Genomic DNA, 16,404 nt, shown 5'->3' on the forward strand with positions numbered 1-16,404 from the left:
GCACCTGGCACCTGGACAATATTTCTATTAATGCTTTACAGAATGGAATTTTTTTTTAAATATCCATGGAGTATAAGTGGTTCCCATTGATGGTCACTGGAACTAGTACTTTGTCAGCAATCCTAGTGCCTAAACTTGTATAGCTACATTTTTTAACCTAAATGTAAGACTTGATATTTCAACTTTTTGGCTTAGGCTGTGAAGTTTAGGTACTTCAAGTTGTTGATCATTTTCAAGCTCATTTCAATATAGTCTACCAACCAGCCCTTCCAACTTTGTGGCACTTAGAGAATTAGCATTACTACCATCTGACCCGTATGTAGCCCTTTACAATTTGCAAGGCACTTTTACATCCATTATGCTTAATTTGATCCTTACAGTACCTTGTGAGGTAGGCAAGATAACGAAATCTACATTTTATAGGTAAGGCAGCTGAAACAAACAGGAACTAAATGGATTGGATCCTTTTTTACTCCACTGAGCATCTTCTTGTATACTGTCTTCATCCAGATCCTTGATAGAAATGTTGAAAAAGACCTCCAGAGGCCAGGCTGACCCTGAATTCATAGCACTGACTGATACAGCAGTTTAAGCAGGTCAGTTCCCCCAAAAGATCTGATTATCCAACCCACAGGTTGCCATTCTGTTCAAAAGCATGATACAAGAGACAGTCATCTGACTTACACAAATATTAATACCAGTCCCACTGGGAAAAAAGCAAATGAGGGTTGGCTGCCAGAAAAAATTTCTACTTGCCTGTCCACAAAGGGACTGTCATACCAATTGCTTAAGGAAGCCAAGTCTCCCTCTCTTCCAAAACCCCCATGGGGCCATGTTTTATTATTATTTATGGTTCTTAGCACATCCTGTCCCACATTGTAGTTGGTTATATACATGGCTTATAGCTAACTTCAAGTCATTCACCTTTATAACACCTAGCACTCAGCCCACTGCTGTCCATGTAGGAGGCACTCGAACTGGTAAAACATAAACCAATTCAAGTAAATGTTCTTCCAACTGTATCTGACTCCCCTCCAAAAACAGACTTGTGACTAGAAGAGGCACAGACCATTGCCACATTCCTGCCAACATGACTGATTAAAATGCCCTTATGATTGGCTTGGTCACAGTTTCCAGCAGGTGCTGAGGCTTTTGCTAGTTAAACCAGCTTTCATTGGATTTTGTTTTCTATGTGTGTTTTCACCAAAAAATAAAGACATTTCTCTAACAATAGGGACAGAATACATGAAATAGGACTACTTCTTAATAATGCTAGTCAATCAATAAGGAAAATTAAGTGATCAGTAACACAAAACATCTGACTGTAGGTCTTCCAAGAAAGGAAAAAGGACTAACAAACAAGAATATAGTGCTTTACCATTTACAAATCTTTCACATACATTCCATTTGACCCTCACAACAACCCTGTGAGGTAGGCAGCACAGATATTATTCCCATTTAACAGATGAGGAAAGTGAATCTCAGAGCAATTAAGTGATGTGCCCAAGGTTCTACAATTAGTAAATAATTTGTATTCATATCAGTCTTTGGCCTAAAAATTCAGCACCCCACCTCCCCTCATACTTGCCTACCTACTTCACAGGGATAATGAAGATAAAATGAATTCAAGGCTAGAAAAATACTTTGAGGGGAAAAAGCACTACATAATTATACCCGCAAACTATAATTTTCCAGAATATATGGCTTATTCCCCTTCTTGTCCCAGCTTGTGCGTGAACCCAGAATTTTATATTGCCTCTGTTCTGTGTTCAGCTAAGCAACAAGTAAGGCGGGGGAACAGTGTGATTCTCTTTAAAGTTATATAAATTACAATCAGGATAACTGCTATTATAGCAAGTTGAAAAACAACACAGAAAGGCCAATGTGCAACTGGGACCCACGGAAGCACACAGTAAAGCAAGGCAACATTATCAGATACGGCATGATTGCATAGAAGGAAACGTGGTGTCAGAGTTCACACTGGCACACACACAGTTATCTAAGGCAAAGTGGTGGCAAAGAAGAGTCATTTGTTCCACATTATATAAACAAGAGCAGAAGATTCATGAGACCCCATGTAACAGTATCTTATGTCACACAGATCTCTCCAGCTGCCTACAGAGAATATAAACAACAGTGTCATCTTCATTTTAAAGAATGACTGTACCTGTGTTCATATCCTGAATTAAACCAAGGAATAGCTCCATGCTAAACTTCCTTGGCTAAAATACAACCAGTACCATCATTCCTAGTCAGACTAATAAACAGAATGTCTTTTAAGGTAATGAATTAGATGGCTGTGTTTAGATTTTTTGTCAGGATTCCCTTTTGATTCTCCTGCTTTTAAGACCCAAAGAAAGTTATATTGAGTTTTTATTGGTGATTCTAAGTATATGTGTTTATAACAGTTAAAGTGTGATAGGTGAATTTAACATATTAAAAGAGTGCTATCGCATCTGTTCAGAAAAGATTATATACTATACAAACTATTCAAGTCATACAAAACCATTTTTCAGTGTCTTTTCAACTGAGAAGAATCCTATTCAGCACGCTTCTCCTCCTGAGGTGGTTCATACTGAGCAAGCTATAGGGCAAAGACAGAGGAGTTTAGGTGAATTTGATTCTAAATTGGGTAAAAAACTTAATAGTAACAAAACGAGTTAACTATTGTATTCAATTTAATTACTGAATCAGTAAGTTTATATTAAAATCCTATCCTTTTTAAACCACTCAGTGATTTTAATATTTAATATAATCAAACCTAGTGAAAATTCGTTTTAAATAAACCTTTAAAATTACTGGGAAACTAAAACTTAATTCCCATTCATGACTGCACTACACAAATACTTGATATGCAATAATCTATATCTTCCCAAAGATGTTGTGGCTTATACTAAGGTACTTTCTTCCTCTCCACCATAAGTTTACTGAACTTTCTCCTAAAAAGCAGAAAAAAAGAATTATGTGACGTACATTAATCTAGCCAATGAGGAGCAGCTAACGCTTTTGACTTAAAAGGTGCCAAAAAGTTGTGTGGCATCTACACACTGTGGGATCTCGGATAATTTCAGACACTGAATTTTCTGTTATGCCGAGCTGGGGTCTGCTGCAACACTGCACTAAGATTTGAGTTGTTCCAGTTAGCTGTCAGATTTGAGAAGCTAATTAGACTTCACTGTGCTTTAGTTTCCTCACCTACAAAATAGTCTGTGCACCTGTGTCACTTATCTCACAAGGTTGAGAAGATAAAACACATCATGAGAAATGCCTAGAGTCACGTGAAATGCATTATGTGATTCAGATCTGGTAAAACCTCAAAGACTTAAACTTTTGAACTTTATGAAAATTCTCACGGGAGCTTAAACAAAGAAAAAACTTCAGCACTAGACAAAATTAAGGACAAGCAAATGTACCGAGGTTAAGTGCAAACAAGTTTACAGAGTTAACACATTACAGGGCCACCACGTGACTACGCAGATTGTGCACTGCACAATCTAAGGGGTTCCATTAGCAAAGCGGTGGCCCTGTATTGACCTATTAAGTCAACTGCCTAAGACTCTAAGAAATCTCCATTTACTTATAAACCACTAATCATTAACCGATATTTTCATCTTTTTGTCGATGAAGGTTCCCAAGAACCTCTTCTTGACCACACTTTGCTCATCCTATTTACAGTTTGCTTGTGGTTTTCTAGACAGGGCATCAGCTTGGCCTTGCAGTTAACTGAGATTGATATTCACCCACCTCCCTCCCCTACTGTCCATTTTAGTGAGGTTTTGGTCATATAATCATTAAAGGTGACATTATTTTTAATATGAATTCTTTCAAAAATTTTACCTTTGTTTTCAGTTTTTTATTTTCTTCTACAATAGCTTCATATTTCTCTTTCATTTCTGCCAATTCTAGGCGAAGCAGCTCTATTTCTGGATTTTCTGGGGTAGCAGCTCCTAAGTGATGCTTTAAAAAACTAATATAAAAGTTAAGAATTTACTTGAGCTCAATGAAACTAATGAAATAGCCTTCTGAAATAATTCTCTGATGAGAGTTACCCCACCCTACCACAAATATTTACCCAGAGATCAAAATCCAAATACTCAAAGAAAGTAATTTTTTCAATAATCAAAAGCATTTTAAAGGTTATCATCTATGTGAAAAAATACGAGTTCAAAAAAATAAAGGCCTTTTTCTGACTTGAAAAATGAAAAGGATACTCCAAAGCACTATTAGGTTTCTCTGGTTCTTCATATAAGGCTACCAAAACTGCAAATCAAAAAGCAGAAAAAACAACAATTAAAGTCTTAAATTAAAATGGCTTAAATTATATTCCATACCCCAGTAAATACTGAGTGTCTATTATACACCACGCACATTGCTAGGACTGTCCATACCATGGTGAACAAGACAGACAAGGTTGCTGCTCTCAATGAATTTACAGTCTAGTGCAAAAGATAAACAAGGAACTAGACATAAAAAGACTATCAAGCAGCAATATAGGGTAATGGGTTATAGGAGCACATTGGAAGAACACCTAACTCAGCCCAGGGCACCAGGGAAGGCATCCCCAAGAAAGAGAAATAAGACCTGAGACCTAGGCAGTGGTTTCAGATAAAAAGGGAAGGCCAGGGGCAAAAAACAACATACTGAGGAACTGAAAATTCAAGTGTGTCTAGATGGAGTTGTGAAAAGGGGGGCAGGAAAGGAAGCTGGAAAGGTGGTTAGGGAGGAGACTAGAGGATCCTGCAAGTTCAGTCAGGCCTTGGTCCTAAGAACAAAATGGCATGTAATTAAACAGTTATAAGCAGGGGAGTGACAGGATCACTCTTGACTCCTGTGTGGAAGACTGACAAGTGGGACAAGGATGTAAAGGCAGGAAGAGCAATTAAGAGGCTGATATGGTAATCCAGTTTAAAGAGAGTGACCTGGGAATTCCCCTGGCAGTCCAGTGGTTACAACTCTGCGCTTCCACTGCAGGGGGCACGGGTTCAATCCCTGGTTGGGGAACTAAGATCCCGTGTGCCTCGTGGCACAGCCAAAAAAAAAAAAAAGGGAGAGTGTGACCTGCACTAGAGTGATAGAGGGATGAAAACAAGGTAGATACGTTTAAGAAAAACTCTGTAGAGAATCAACAGGGCTATGGTCAACTGTTGGAAGGAAGAAGCTCTGAATTCAAAATGTTCTTCAAGAATGAAGTTTCACACACAACATGCTAAACAAACACAAACCAAAAACTTTACCAGTAATCAACATGCTCAAATCAATATTAAAATATATACTTTAGTGGTTTCATATCCAATAGTTCATGTCAGCACTACCTTTTCCATCTTATTATTGAACACATTCCTTCTAGGATATACTACTAAGTAAAAATCTCTCTAAACCAGTGGTTAATTTTTTTGTGCACAGAACTCTTTGAAAAATCTGATCAAAGACAAAAAACTCTATCTACACACAAAAAAATGTGCATATCTAGACACCAGTTTAAGAACACCTCATAAACCAACTTACATGCTTCCCTTTTATTGTTTTGAGTTGTAATAACCCTTCAAATATAGACAGTATTAAAAAAATCAAATGGGCAACTAATACTAACAACTTACGTTAAGTTCTGATACTCTTCTAAACATACTTACAGCACTGTTTTTTGAGAAATTGGCATATTTACATCATCACTACCCTCTCCTCTCCTTCCCTCTTCTTTTCAGTGTTACAATACACTTTAATTCCTCTACTTATTACCTTTTTCTTGAAACTATGTACTCAAGCCTCTGTTTCTTCTTCCATTAATTTCCACTGATCTCTACCAAATTCTAACTTTATAAGCTATGAATACTCTTACTCTTCCCTTCTTCCCCTACCCTTTCTTTTAGCTTCTAAATTTGTCAGTGGTAGTTACAAGGTTGATAATTACAGAACATAATGTAAATGTCAAGTTTCCTGTGCTTTTCTATAGATGAAATATACTTCCTTTTAACCAGACAAGAACTCTATACCCAGTGTTTCCCTTTTTGCCTTAGCAGCCAGGATTTTTAGAGGTTGATACAGTGCTCAAAATAACTAAAATGCCTCTTCTTCCAAATGACTTATCTTTATCTTTAGCCATCCCTATAGCGTTTTAATGTGGAAATAAGCTGGATAAAAATTATAAGTTAAATCTGTGTAAAGTACACAAAATCAAACTTTAAATAGATCATATCAGTAGATACTCTATTGTCTGATGTTACTTAGGAGACTGGAAATCTGGGAAAGTCGAGGGGGAATACCAGTAGATGTCAGTAAGGGAAAAGAAGCCTCGTGGTTTCCAGTCTCTCATGAAGGAAAATCCATGTATGGCCACAAGGCTGAATATCTTCATTTACCTCCCACTATCCTCACTTCTCTGTCCTTACCAGTGTAAGTTTCATTCACTCCATCCAGCCACTCTGGCCTCCTTACACTTCCTGAAACTCAACATCACACTTCATTCAGGTCTCTGCTCAAATGTTAAGAGAGGCCTTGCCTCACCACCCTATATAAAATGGCACACCCATCCTCCTTATCCCCTTACTTTGCTATGTTTTTTTCATAACACTTACCGCTGGTTGACACTATGGTTTATCTGTCTCCCCCAACTAGGATATAAGTTCATTTAGAGCAGGGACTTTTTTTTTTCCCCCACTGTTGTATCCCCGGTGCCTAGAACAGACACCTGAATAAAATGGTTAAATAAATGAAAGAAGTGCGCTTGTGGAGTTTTTTGAGGGGTGGGGGAGGTTGATGAAATTCCAAGAGTCTGTGATACCTCCCCTGATGACAGCACAAGTGCTTTCATGTAGTCCCTTAAATGTTTACTGAAACTTATTTGCAAAGAAATAGTTAACTGGTACCTGAACCTAAGGTAGCAACTCAAAATTACCAGCCCATGCTTGGGAATTATAAGCCCTGCATTCTGCTAAGACCCAGAGTTGTTATTCTCCTAGAATTTTCTCCTAACTTTTGCTTCTGGCCAAAGAGAAGTTACCAAATTATTTCCCAGATACTTACTGTACTTCACATATGGACCCAGATCATCATCCCTGCCAACTCCTCTGTTCTGCACCCTTGAAAGTTCCAGCCAGTGAGTTGAGTGATACATAACAGGCATTCGCCTTACGGCTTAGCTAATGAAATAAGCAGTATCCACACTACCTCTTGGAACCCTCCAGTTTCAAGCACCTTATTCATCTACTTAGATCTTGAACCCCAGAGTAAGAGATACAGTGTAACAGCTTCCATTTTTTAAAGTGAAAACAATATAACCGTTTTGATGTGCCCTCAGCTCTTTAAACTGTGATTCTACTTTAACTGTGAAATCTGCACAAAGTAGGAATTGATATAGACTACGAAACGGGGTTCGGTTGAAAAGCCACAGCCAAACCGCTACTTCGGGGATTAGGTTCACTTAGCTACTTTATAGCCCGCTTTCAAACCTGGTCATTTCCCCACTTGCCCTTTGTTCAAAGGAAAGTGTTTCTGTACAGGATTTTGAGGGCTCCGAAAAAAGTGTCAGGAGGGAGGAGTTGGGCTCTCAAGGTCTTTAGCAAACATGCTCACTGCGGCTGCTCAAGGCAAAGCAACGGAAGTTGGAGGGACTTCGCAACAGCTGCAAGAGTTTCACTCCCTGCGGCGAGAGCGGTACCGAGAGCGAGGCTACCCGACCCCGGCGGCGGCCGGCAGCCAGGCGCGAGCGGGTCCCCGCTGAACACCGAGGCCCACCTCGCTGGACCCGGGACGGGTCCCACCTGTTCCCCTCCTGCCCCACGCCACAGCCCGTCTGGGGCGCAGCGCCGAGGAGCACGACGAGGTCACGAGGAACCCTCTCCTGGCCCATGCTCACCCTTGGTCAGCGTGTCCAGCACCCCCGACTTCTCCAAGTACCTCCGGAACTGCTCGCGCTTCGAGTCGGCGGCCTGAGGAGACACGGCGGGTCAGTGGCCGGAGCAGGAAGAAGGCGCTGGGAGTCCGGCAACGCCGCCTCCGCCTCGCCACCTCAAGCCCCCCAGACCTGCGCGCGCGCCCCCACTCCCACCCGAGCCGACCAGCGGCTGGCTACCGCCCGCACGCCCCCAGCCACGCCGCGCCCCCCTCACTTTGTAATGGGCCATAGTGACAGCGGCAGCGGCGTAGCTGGCGCCGGAGACCGTGGCGGGCGGGCTCGGAGCAGCACTGCTCATGCGCGGAAGGGCGCGCGCGCCTGCGCACTTGCGAACCACGGTCCGGGACCGCCGGGGTGTGGCCCGTTTTCATGGCGACCGGGACGCTCTGAATGCCCCATAGTGAGCTGAGCCAAAGGAGACTGCGTACGCCCGCCCCTCTGTCTAGCAAAGCAGCACTTCTCCTTCCTCTTCCGGTTCTCGCACAGATTCGGTTACTTCGTAGGAGGCTGGGTTTTGGTAACTCCGGACAAGTGTCCAGGTGGGGCCAAAGATGGGCGTGGCGCCAGGGGGCGGGGCCTACTGAGCCCTGGAGCACTAGAACTCATTCCAGAGACTGGGGTCTCCTGACACCGGGAGTGGGCGGATCTGTCTCAACTAGGACCTCAGGAGCTCTGGCAGCGTGTGTGTACTGGCTTGTCGACTCCCATCTTGAAAAAGGGCGCACTAACGAGGGCAACCCTTGGATTTCCAATGGCTGGAGGACTGCTTAGAATCGTCTGTTTGGGCTCCAGCTCTTATATTTGGAGTTTCCTTGTTTTGTGGCCAACTTGATGTGGGCCTCCGGAGGGTGAGCAGTAATGTGCTAATAATAGCTAGCACTTTTGAGCGCTTACTGTGTGCCTGGCAGTGCGTTAAACACATATGTTTCTTATTTTAATTCTCACACCGTCCCTGTAAGGTAGGTACTGTTAGTAAACTGTCAGGTATAGATAACCAGTGAGTAGTAGAGCCAAGACTCCGATCCTGGCACTGAAACACGATGCTATCTATAAACTGGTGAAAGAAAGCGACCAATCTTTTTAGGATTTTATTCACCTAGATAGCAACATTATGATTATATTCAAGACAGATCAGGTTGCAGTCTATAAAGAAACTGCGTTAAGTCCCAGGGGCAAACAAAGTATAATCAGTGTCCAGAAGTAAAAGATTAATAACCAAAAGAGAGAATTACATAGATTAAGAACAATCTCTGAAGGCTGTGCTCCCTTCAAGGAAAAACCTGGTTCCATTTAGCTTCGATTCTGACATGTGATTTTCCCAAAATTAGTGTTATTCTGAAGGGAGCCTGTAGAAAAGTAGTCCTGATTTGGTAACTCTATGTCTTTGAACTTGAAACTACTCCTTCCCAATTCAGAATAAGAGCCATTTTCCCTTTTTTAAATGGGTTTTCAGTTGTCTGTCTAAACAGCTGGTCTGTAGAGCTGCCCTATCTGTTTTTTCTGTGCTCAACCATCATTAGCTACTTCTTTGATAATGTAATACACAGAATGTCTAAAAGCCAACAGCTGTTCAGATCTGAAGGTCTGTGGGAGCCCGCCTACCAATGAGGTTGTTTGTCAGCGACACTAAATGATTTGGAGGACAAGCAATAGGGTTACTGCAGGTTCTGACCAACTCGGATCCAAAGGACAGCCCTCCCAAAGAATCAGGAGTGTCTGGAATGTCAAGTGGATGGATGTCTCCCTGTGAAGGAGGAAGCGTTCTGATTGTGCCCTCTCTGAGCTGGCCCTTGAGGTTACCTTTAGGAGGTAATGCCTGGTTTTCATTTTCTGCAGAAGGACCCCGAGTAGCACGAAGCCATTTCGGTTTCCAGGTGTAGTTAGCTGGCAGAGAGAAAGCTGTTTGGGGTGACTGCGCCGTGTGGTTGTTCAGATCTATAGCATCACCTGGAATAGAACAGTGACCTTTAGAGGAGTGGTTCCTTTTGCTGTCTTTGCCATCAATTTCTCTTTTCCCCCTCAACTGGTTACCTTTAACTTCTTTTCCAGATATTTTATGAGTGTCTTCTTTATTACTTGAGTTGATGTTTTGAAGATGACCACAGGTAGTACTAAGCATACACATCTCAGAAAGTAGCGTTTCCTGTTCATCCAAAATGCCTTTGTCATCATTTCCACTGTGATTATCAGGATCTGTCTGAAATGCAGGTGGATTTAAACCAGGGTACGTTGCTGTGTGTGTTTGCTTTTCCACTAACAGACTGTAATCAGGTGCAGAAGAGAATCGTTTCAGTGAATTTGCAGATGTGTTTTGATATTTGGCAAGGTTTTGTTTTGACTTGTTGGTACAAAATTCATTATGTTCATCCCTCAATTTATATTGTCCCCAAAGCCCTCTTTTAATCTTTTTAAAACCTAGATGGAATATTTCTAGAACATTTAAGAAAAGTGAAACAGTAGCTATGGATTGCATAAATAATAGGAATATCGTCTTTTCTGTGGGTCTTGAGACAAAACAATCAATTATATTTGGACACGGGTGGCCGTGGCATTTAAATAGAGGCTCTAAATGAAATCCATATAAAAGGTACTGTCCAATCATGAACCCAACTTCAACCACAGAGCGAGTGAAAATGTGTATCACATAAGTGCAAAGCAAGGTTCCTCTGAGTGGAGCTTTATTTAGTTTCCTTTGCTCAAGCTGACGCAGTTCTTGCTCCAGTCTCCTCCGATCCCCAGGCATTTCAAGCTCTACCTCCTCCAGTTCACCCCTCAGTTGAGCTTTCTTCATCTGCCTCTCCTTCTCCAGAACTCTCAGTTGGTACAAAGCATGGCCCATGTAGACCAGGGATGGTGAAGACACAAATATCACCTGCAAAACCCAGTATCTAATGAGGGAGATAGGAAAGGCCTGATCATAGCATACATTTCTGCAGCCAGGTTGTTCTGTATTACAGATGAAGCCAGACTGCTCATCATTCCAGACATCTTCAGCAGCTACACCCAGAACAAGCATTCGAAATATGAACAGGACGGTGAGCCACATCTTTCCAATCATGGTGGAGTGGATGTGAACTTCCTCCAGAATGCCTCCAAGGAAATTCCAGTCCCCCATGTTTACTTAGTCAGCCATCTTAGCTCTGAACCCCATCAAATAGGTGGCAGATAAATTCTTCCATTCTGAAGGGTGTGCTTTTTCTTAAGGCAAACCTATGGCCAAAATATGAACAAAGCATCACTCTTTCAGCATGCTGGTTGCTCTACTTTTTTCCCTAGAAATTTGTAATAATCTGTTACCAAGAATATGTTTAAGATGTCAGGAATATAAAATCATTTATGTTTAGACCTTACAATGCAATGGGAAAAAAAAAGATACCTGGAGGAGGGGTGTATATATTCCCTCCTATGAAGAACAGAATTATAGGAATTCCTGTAAGAAAAGAGTCTTCTTACTCACCTGAAGTTTGTTGTTTTATTTTTTTTTAACTGAGAACTTTTGGAGAGGTTCCTAAAACCACTGACTTGATCTTACAAACCTATTAAGATTATTTTATATTAAAACTATAACCAAAGTCAATGATTTTAAAATCTCATTTATGCGCAAAGGAAAAGGCATGTTTCATTTCATAATCCAGTAAAATACAGCATTTAAAGAAACCAAAAGAAACAAATCTGGCTCTCGCTATAACAATGTAGATTAGTTTTTTAATCCACATTCAAATGTCTAAATTCTAGTTTCTTTCTGGCAGTTTTTGAGCATTTTCAGAAATCATTTCAGTAATATATTTATGAAATTATTACTAACTTTGCTGTGAAAATTTTCCAAAAATTCTCAACTATTTTGTACTACCAGGATGTTATTAGATAGTGCTTGAAATAAATGGATCATTGGTATGGTGGTAGTATTATAGAAATTTTCATTATAACAGTATTTGACCTTTTTAAGACATGTAGCTTGCTTTGTGGAGGGAGCAATGGGGCAAGTTATAATATAGATGCTTGGATTATGAGCCATTAGGTTCCATATTAGAGTTGAAACCCTAGGATATCTAAGAGAAAATATATCCCAAAGGAAAGAAAAAAAGAGTGAATGTTTTCATTCACTTTCATTTAACATATAAATGTATGTCCTATATCCCTTATAGAAAGGGAAATGTTACACAATCAAACAACATACTGGGATATTATAGCTACAAGATATGTTCATCACAAAAATCCTATGAGGTAGGTATGTTGTTCCCCCATTTTACAGATCAGGAAACTGAGGCACACCTTAAATTACCCAAGATTACACAGCTAGAACTGGTATTCAAACTCAATCACTGTGGCTCTAAAGTCAGCTCTTAACTGTTTTACTAAACTGTTATTCTTCCTCTCTAAGCACACTTGAAGTTTTCATGAAAGAGATATTAAGAAATCATCTGTTTTCTCTTACAAGTTTAATTATTTAAATTAGGTATGTCAAATAGTGAAAGTTTTGACTTTTTATATAACAGGTTCTAGAGTCTTTAGTTCCTTTTTGAAAGCTTTATATAGTTCAAAAGGCAGAAGCATCAAACTTCTAAAATTGAGTTGTATTCCTGATATAGAGAAAATTTCTATTTGACTTTATTATGTTAATAAATGACCCAACAATCCAAAGCATTTTAAAGTGTAAGCAAAGATATTATTGTTGTTTATAATAATCATAACTTGAAAATATCCAAAATAATTATCAATACAAGAAAGACAGTATTGTACATATAAATAATAGTACATCCACAGTGTGGTACTATGCAACCAATAGAAATAATAAATATATACTAACATAAAAAGACATTGATATATTGTTTCAGTAACATTCACATTCTAAAATATAGAATAATATGGCCCCATTATTGTAAATTTATTGATATGTAGAGATGCATCCAATAAAGCCTAGGATATTCATCAAAATATTAACTATGATTATCTCTGGGTAGTGTGATTACAACTGACTTAATTTTTTATAATTATATATTTTTTAATTTTTTCTTTTACCATGAGCACTTTACTGTTAAAATCACCAAAAGAAATTAAAGTTTTTTTTTTTCCTTAAAGAACAAGTGCATGGTATTTCCTGAAAGAAGAAGTACTATTATTTAGCTTCAAATCTTAGGTCCTAAAGCTTTCATAGCGAATGACACAAATACTAATATACACAGATACAGTACTCTAGAATTCAAAAGAAAAAAAAAATTTCAAATGACTCTTAATTAGCTAAGTCAGAGAGATTAACACAGACCTTTCTCAGTTTAGGTAAATCTGAAGCAGATCATGCTTAAAAGTTATACCACAGCCATCTTCAGCTTAATCTCTGAATGTGTCCCTTTGCAGATGTAGAGCAGATTCAGTTTGGTTCAGTGCAGTGAGTGAGTCAGGCATCAGCTAAAATCCATCTCTGTCTTCATTCCTGCTTCTAAAACAGCGCTACCCAATAGAACTTTTTTTTTTTTTTTAAATCCGGTGGAACTTTTTGCAGCAGTGTTGGAATAGACTCTATCTGCACTGTCCAATAAGATGGCCACTAGAAACACATAGCTATTGAGCACTTGCAACGTGGCTTGTGTAACAGAGGCACTGAGTTTTTAATTTTATTTAATTTTAATTAAATGTAAATAGCTACATGTGCTTAGTGGCTACCTTACTGGGCAGCACACATAAAGAATATTTCCAATATTTCTAATACTACAGCACAGATTAGGAGACTAAAATTATGAGCCCCAAATTAAGCTGAATAAATGGCTCCTCTATAATTCAGAGATGTCACATTTAAAACACCAGATGTTTGTGTGCTTTTTTTAATGGTAACTTTGCCCCCCGGGGAACCCAGAAAGACACCACAGTTTTTGGTAATGTGAACGATGTTTCTAGTACCAAAATAATCTAACTAGATAATAACTTCTTAGTCATCAGTCTGAATAATCAATGGGTCATGTCCGATTTCATAGTTAGATGAATCCTGTTTCTCTGTCTAGTTTTCTGTTATTAACAATTACATTGCACTTTAGGTCATTAAAGATCTCTCTTCAGAGCTAGTGACCTAGTGGATTGGCGATGGCAGATAAATATTTCTTCCCTGGGCTTCTTTGCCAACTATAGCTAATTTTCAAATTAAATGCAACCCTTTCATCAGGAAAAAATATATATATTCATATTTGTATATTATGTATTATATAAATTATATATTATGTGTAATATATAAATTATAAATTATTAGTAAACTTTAAAAAACTAAGCTTCATTAGTAGTCAGAGAAATACAAATTAAAATAAAGTATTATTTTTTAACTATCAAAATGTAAATGTTTTCAAGATTTATAATACCTGCTTTTGGCAAAAGTATGAGGAAACTGTTACTCTCATATGCTATCAGTAAGAATATAAATGTATACAGCTGTTTAAAAGGTAATTCAGGGGCTTCCCTGGTGGCGCAGTGGTTAAGAATCCGCCTACCAATGCAGAGGACACGGGTTCAAGCCCTGGTCCAGGAAGATCCCACATGCCGCAGAGCAACTAAGCCCGTGCACCACAACTACTGAGCCTGCGCTCTAGAGCCCGCGAGCCACAACTACTGAAGCCCTCACACCTAGAGCCCATGCTCCGCAACAAGAGAAGCCACCACAATGAGAAGCCCGCACACCGCAACAAAGAGTAGCCCCCGCTCGCCACAGCTAGAGAAAGCCCCAGCGACAAAGACCCAACTGAGCCAAAAATTAATTAATTAATTAATTTTTTTAAAAAGTAATTTAGGCAATTCCCTGGTGGTCCAGTGGTTAGGACTTGGAGCTTTCACTGCCATGGCCGGCGTTCAGTCCTTGGTCGGGGAACTAAGATCCCACAAGCTATAACAGGTTCTAGAGTCTTTAGTTCCTTTTTGAAAGCTTTATATAGTTCAAAGGACTTGCAGAAGCATCAAACTTCTAAAATTCAGTTGTATTCCTGAGATAGAGAAAATTTCTATTTGACTTTATTATGTTAATAGTACTATACTCTTTGACCCAACAATCCAAAGCATTTTAAAGTGTAAGCAAAGATATTATTCTTGTTGTTTATAATAATCATAACTTTCTGGGTTGTTAAAAAGATGAGCAATAATGCATATAAAGCACCCCAAACAGTGACTTATCGACTCGAACAGTGATGGAAAGTGATAATCAATAGTCTGACAGATGTGAAAAGTTTTTATTTTCAGCATAGAACATTATTTGTGGATTCTATCAAGCAATCTCTATAGTGTACCCTCCTAGGAGAGCAAGTCTCTTTTAGAAGATACATACCCTCATGCGGCACGCCTGGGAAAGAGCCAATCTTTGGTTCTCACTTCCCTTCCCTTTTCTTTCTTCCTCTTCCCCCTCATGCACAGAAGAGCCCCTTCCTTAAACCCTAACTCCTTTTGTAAGTAGTCTTTGAAACTGATGACTTCAAGGGTGTTTTGTCCTCTTTATAAAATTGTTAGCATTTGCTGGAACTTCTCTGTTTCTTCATAGAGAGTTCTCCAGTTTTTTCCCAGATGGCTCTTTTTATTAATTGGTTTGTGTTAGGGGCAAGTCAGTTCGCTGGGGATAGGAAAATGTTGAAAAACACAGCAAATAAGACGCAAGCTAAATAAGCTGCAATTGCTATCCAAAACCTTGGATCTTTCAGCAGTGCCTTATCAAAGCAGCTGAACACGGTATAACCAATGGACATTCCAGCAAATCCGCCTGCAATGTGAGCTGCAAAAGACACCTTGAGAAAAAAGGGGAAAAAATGGGAATAAGTGAAGAAAATGTTAATTGCATATTTCAGCTGTTTAAAAAACAAATACCATCCCAGTCAAAGAGTCTTAAAAGTCTGAACAGCAAGGTGGTGAGACAAAAAAACTCCATGTGCACAGAGAGGAGATATTCCAAATCATGCAAAGCTAAAAAAAAATATCAGTTCACTGACTCTGAGTACACAAGACAGAGCCATCATTTCTCTTTATTCTTGGTCATCATTGTGTTTAGGATGGTTCTATGTAAGTCCAACCAAGAGAGTAAGAGTTGAGGTGCCATGAGGGATCTCTATAGGAGCATAATCTGATCCCACATAAATGGAATGTCTAAATTAAAAAATACACACCGATAGTCAAATGGAAACTACCAAATTCAAAGACCAATTTCAATAAAACTGGAAATCTATGTCAGTTTTCTTTTTATTGTAAATTCATCTGGACCCAAATTATTGCTGCTTTCCAATCTGCATTTTATTCTCTGTGAAGTCCCTTCACTCCTGTTTTTTGGAATAGCTACCAGATTTTTTTGGAATAGCTACCAGAGAACTAGAGCCAGTTGTCAGGGCTATGAGAGAGAGAAGTGAAAAGGACAATCCAAAAGGCTGACTTTCGGGGCTTCCCTGGTGGCGCAGTGGTTGAGAGTCCGCCTGCCGATGCAGGGGACGCGGGTTCGTACCCCGGTCTGGGAAGATCCCACATGCCGCGGAGCGGCTGAGCCTGCGCGTCCGGAGCCTGCG

At 39.7% G+C, this 16,404-nt stretch overlaps 3 protein-coding genes across 5 annotated transcripts in view; all 3 read right to left on the bottom strand.

The window, feature by feature from the left end:
* Positions 1-2,357: 2,357 nt before the first annotated feature.
* Positions 2,358-8,212, bottom strand: MYCBP (MYC binding protein). The gene is made up of 5 exons (XM_007108217.3): positions 8,106-8,212; positions 7,853-7,925; positions 4,212-4,260; positions 3,838-3,967; positions 2,358-2,584 (listed from the first exon to the last, which is right to left on the bottom strand). Exons 1-5 carry the CDS (start codon positions 8,187-8,189, stop codon positions 2,540-2,542), a joined length of 381 nt encoding a protein of 126 aa, XP_007108279.1. The 5' UTR covers positions 8,190-8,212; the 3' UTR covers positions 2,358-2,539.
* A 231-nt stretch (positions 8,213-8,443) lies between these two features.
* On the bottom strand, positions 8,444-11,223 carry GJA9 (gap junction protein alpha 9). The gene has a single exon (XM_007108218.3). The coding sequence runs from the start codon at positions 11,004-11,006 to the stop codon at positions 9,462-9,464; it is 1,545 nt and encodes a 514-aa protein (XP_007108280.2). The 5' UTR covers positions 11,007-11,223; the 3' UTR covers positions 8,444-9,461.
* A 3,849-nt stretch (positions 11,224-15,072) lies between these two features.
* Positions 15,073-16,404, bottom strand: part of RHBDL2 (rhomboid like 2) — a 57,018-nt gene continuing 55,686 nt past the window's right edge. For all 3 annotated transcript variants that reach the window (XM_024125443.1, XM_055082872.1, XM_055082874.1), the window contains exon 8: positions 15,073-15,639. In XM_024125443.1, the coding sequence (XP_023981211.1) occupies positions 15,460-15,639 (180 nt within the window). In that variant the 3' untranslated portion in view covers positions 15,073-15,459. The remainder of the gene's footprint in view (positions 15,640-16,404) is intronic.

Source organism: Physeter macrocephalus, chromosome 3 (genome assembly GCF_002837175.3).
Source record: "Physeter macrocephalus isolate SW-GA chromosome 3, ASM283717v5, whole genome shotgun sequence".
NCBI classification, from domain to species: Eukaryota; Metazoa; Chordata; class Mammalia; order Artiodactyla; family Physeteridae; genus Physeter; species Physeter macrocephalus.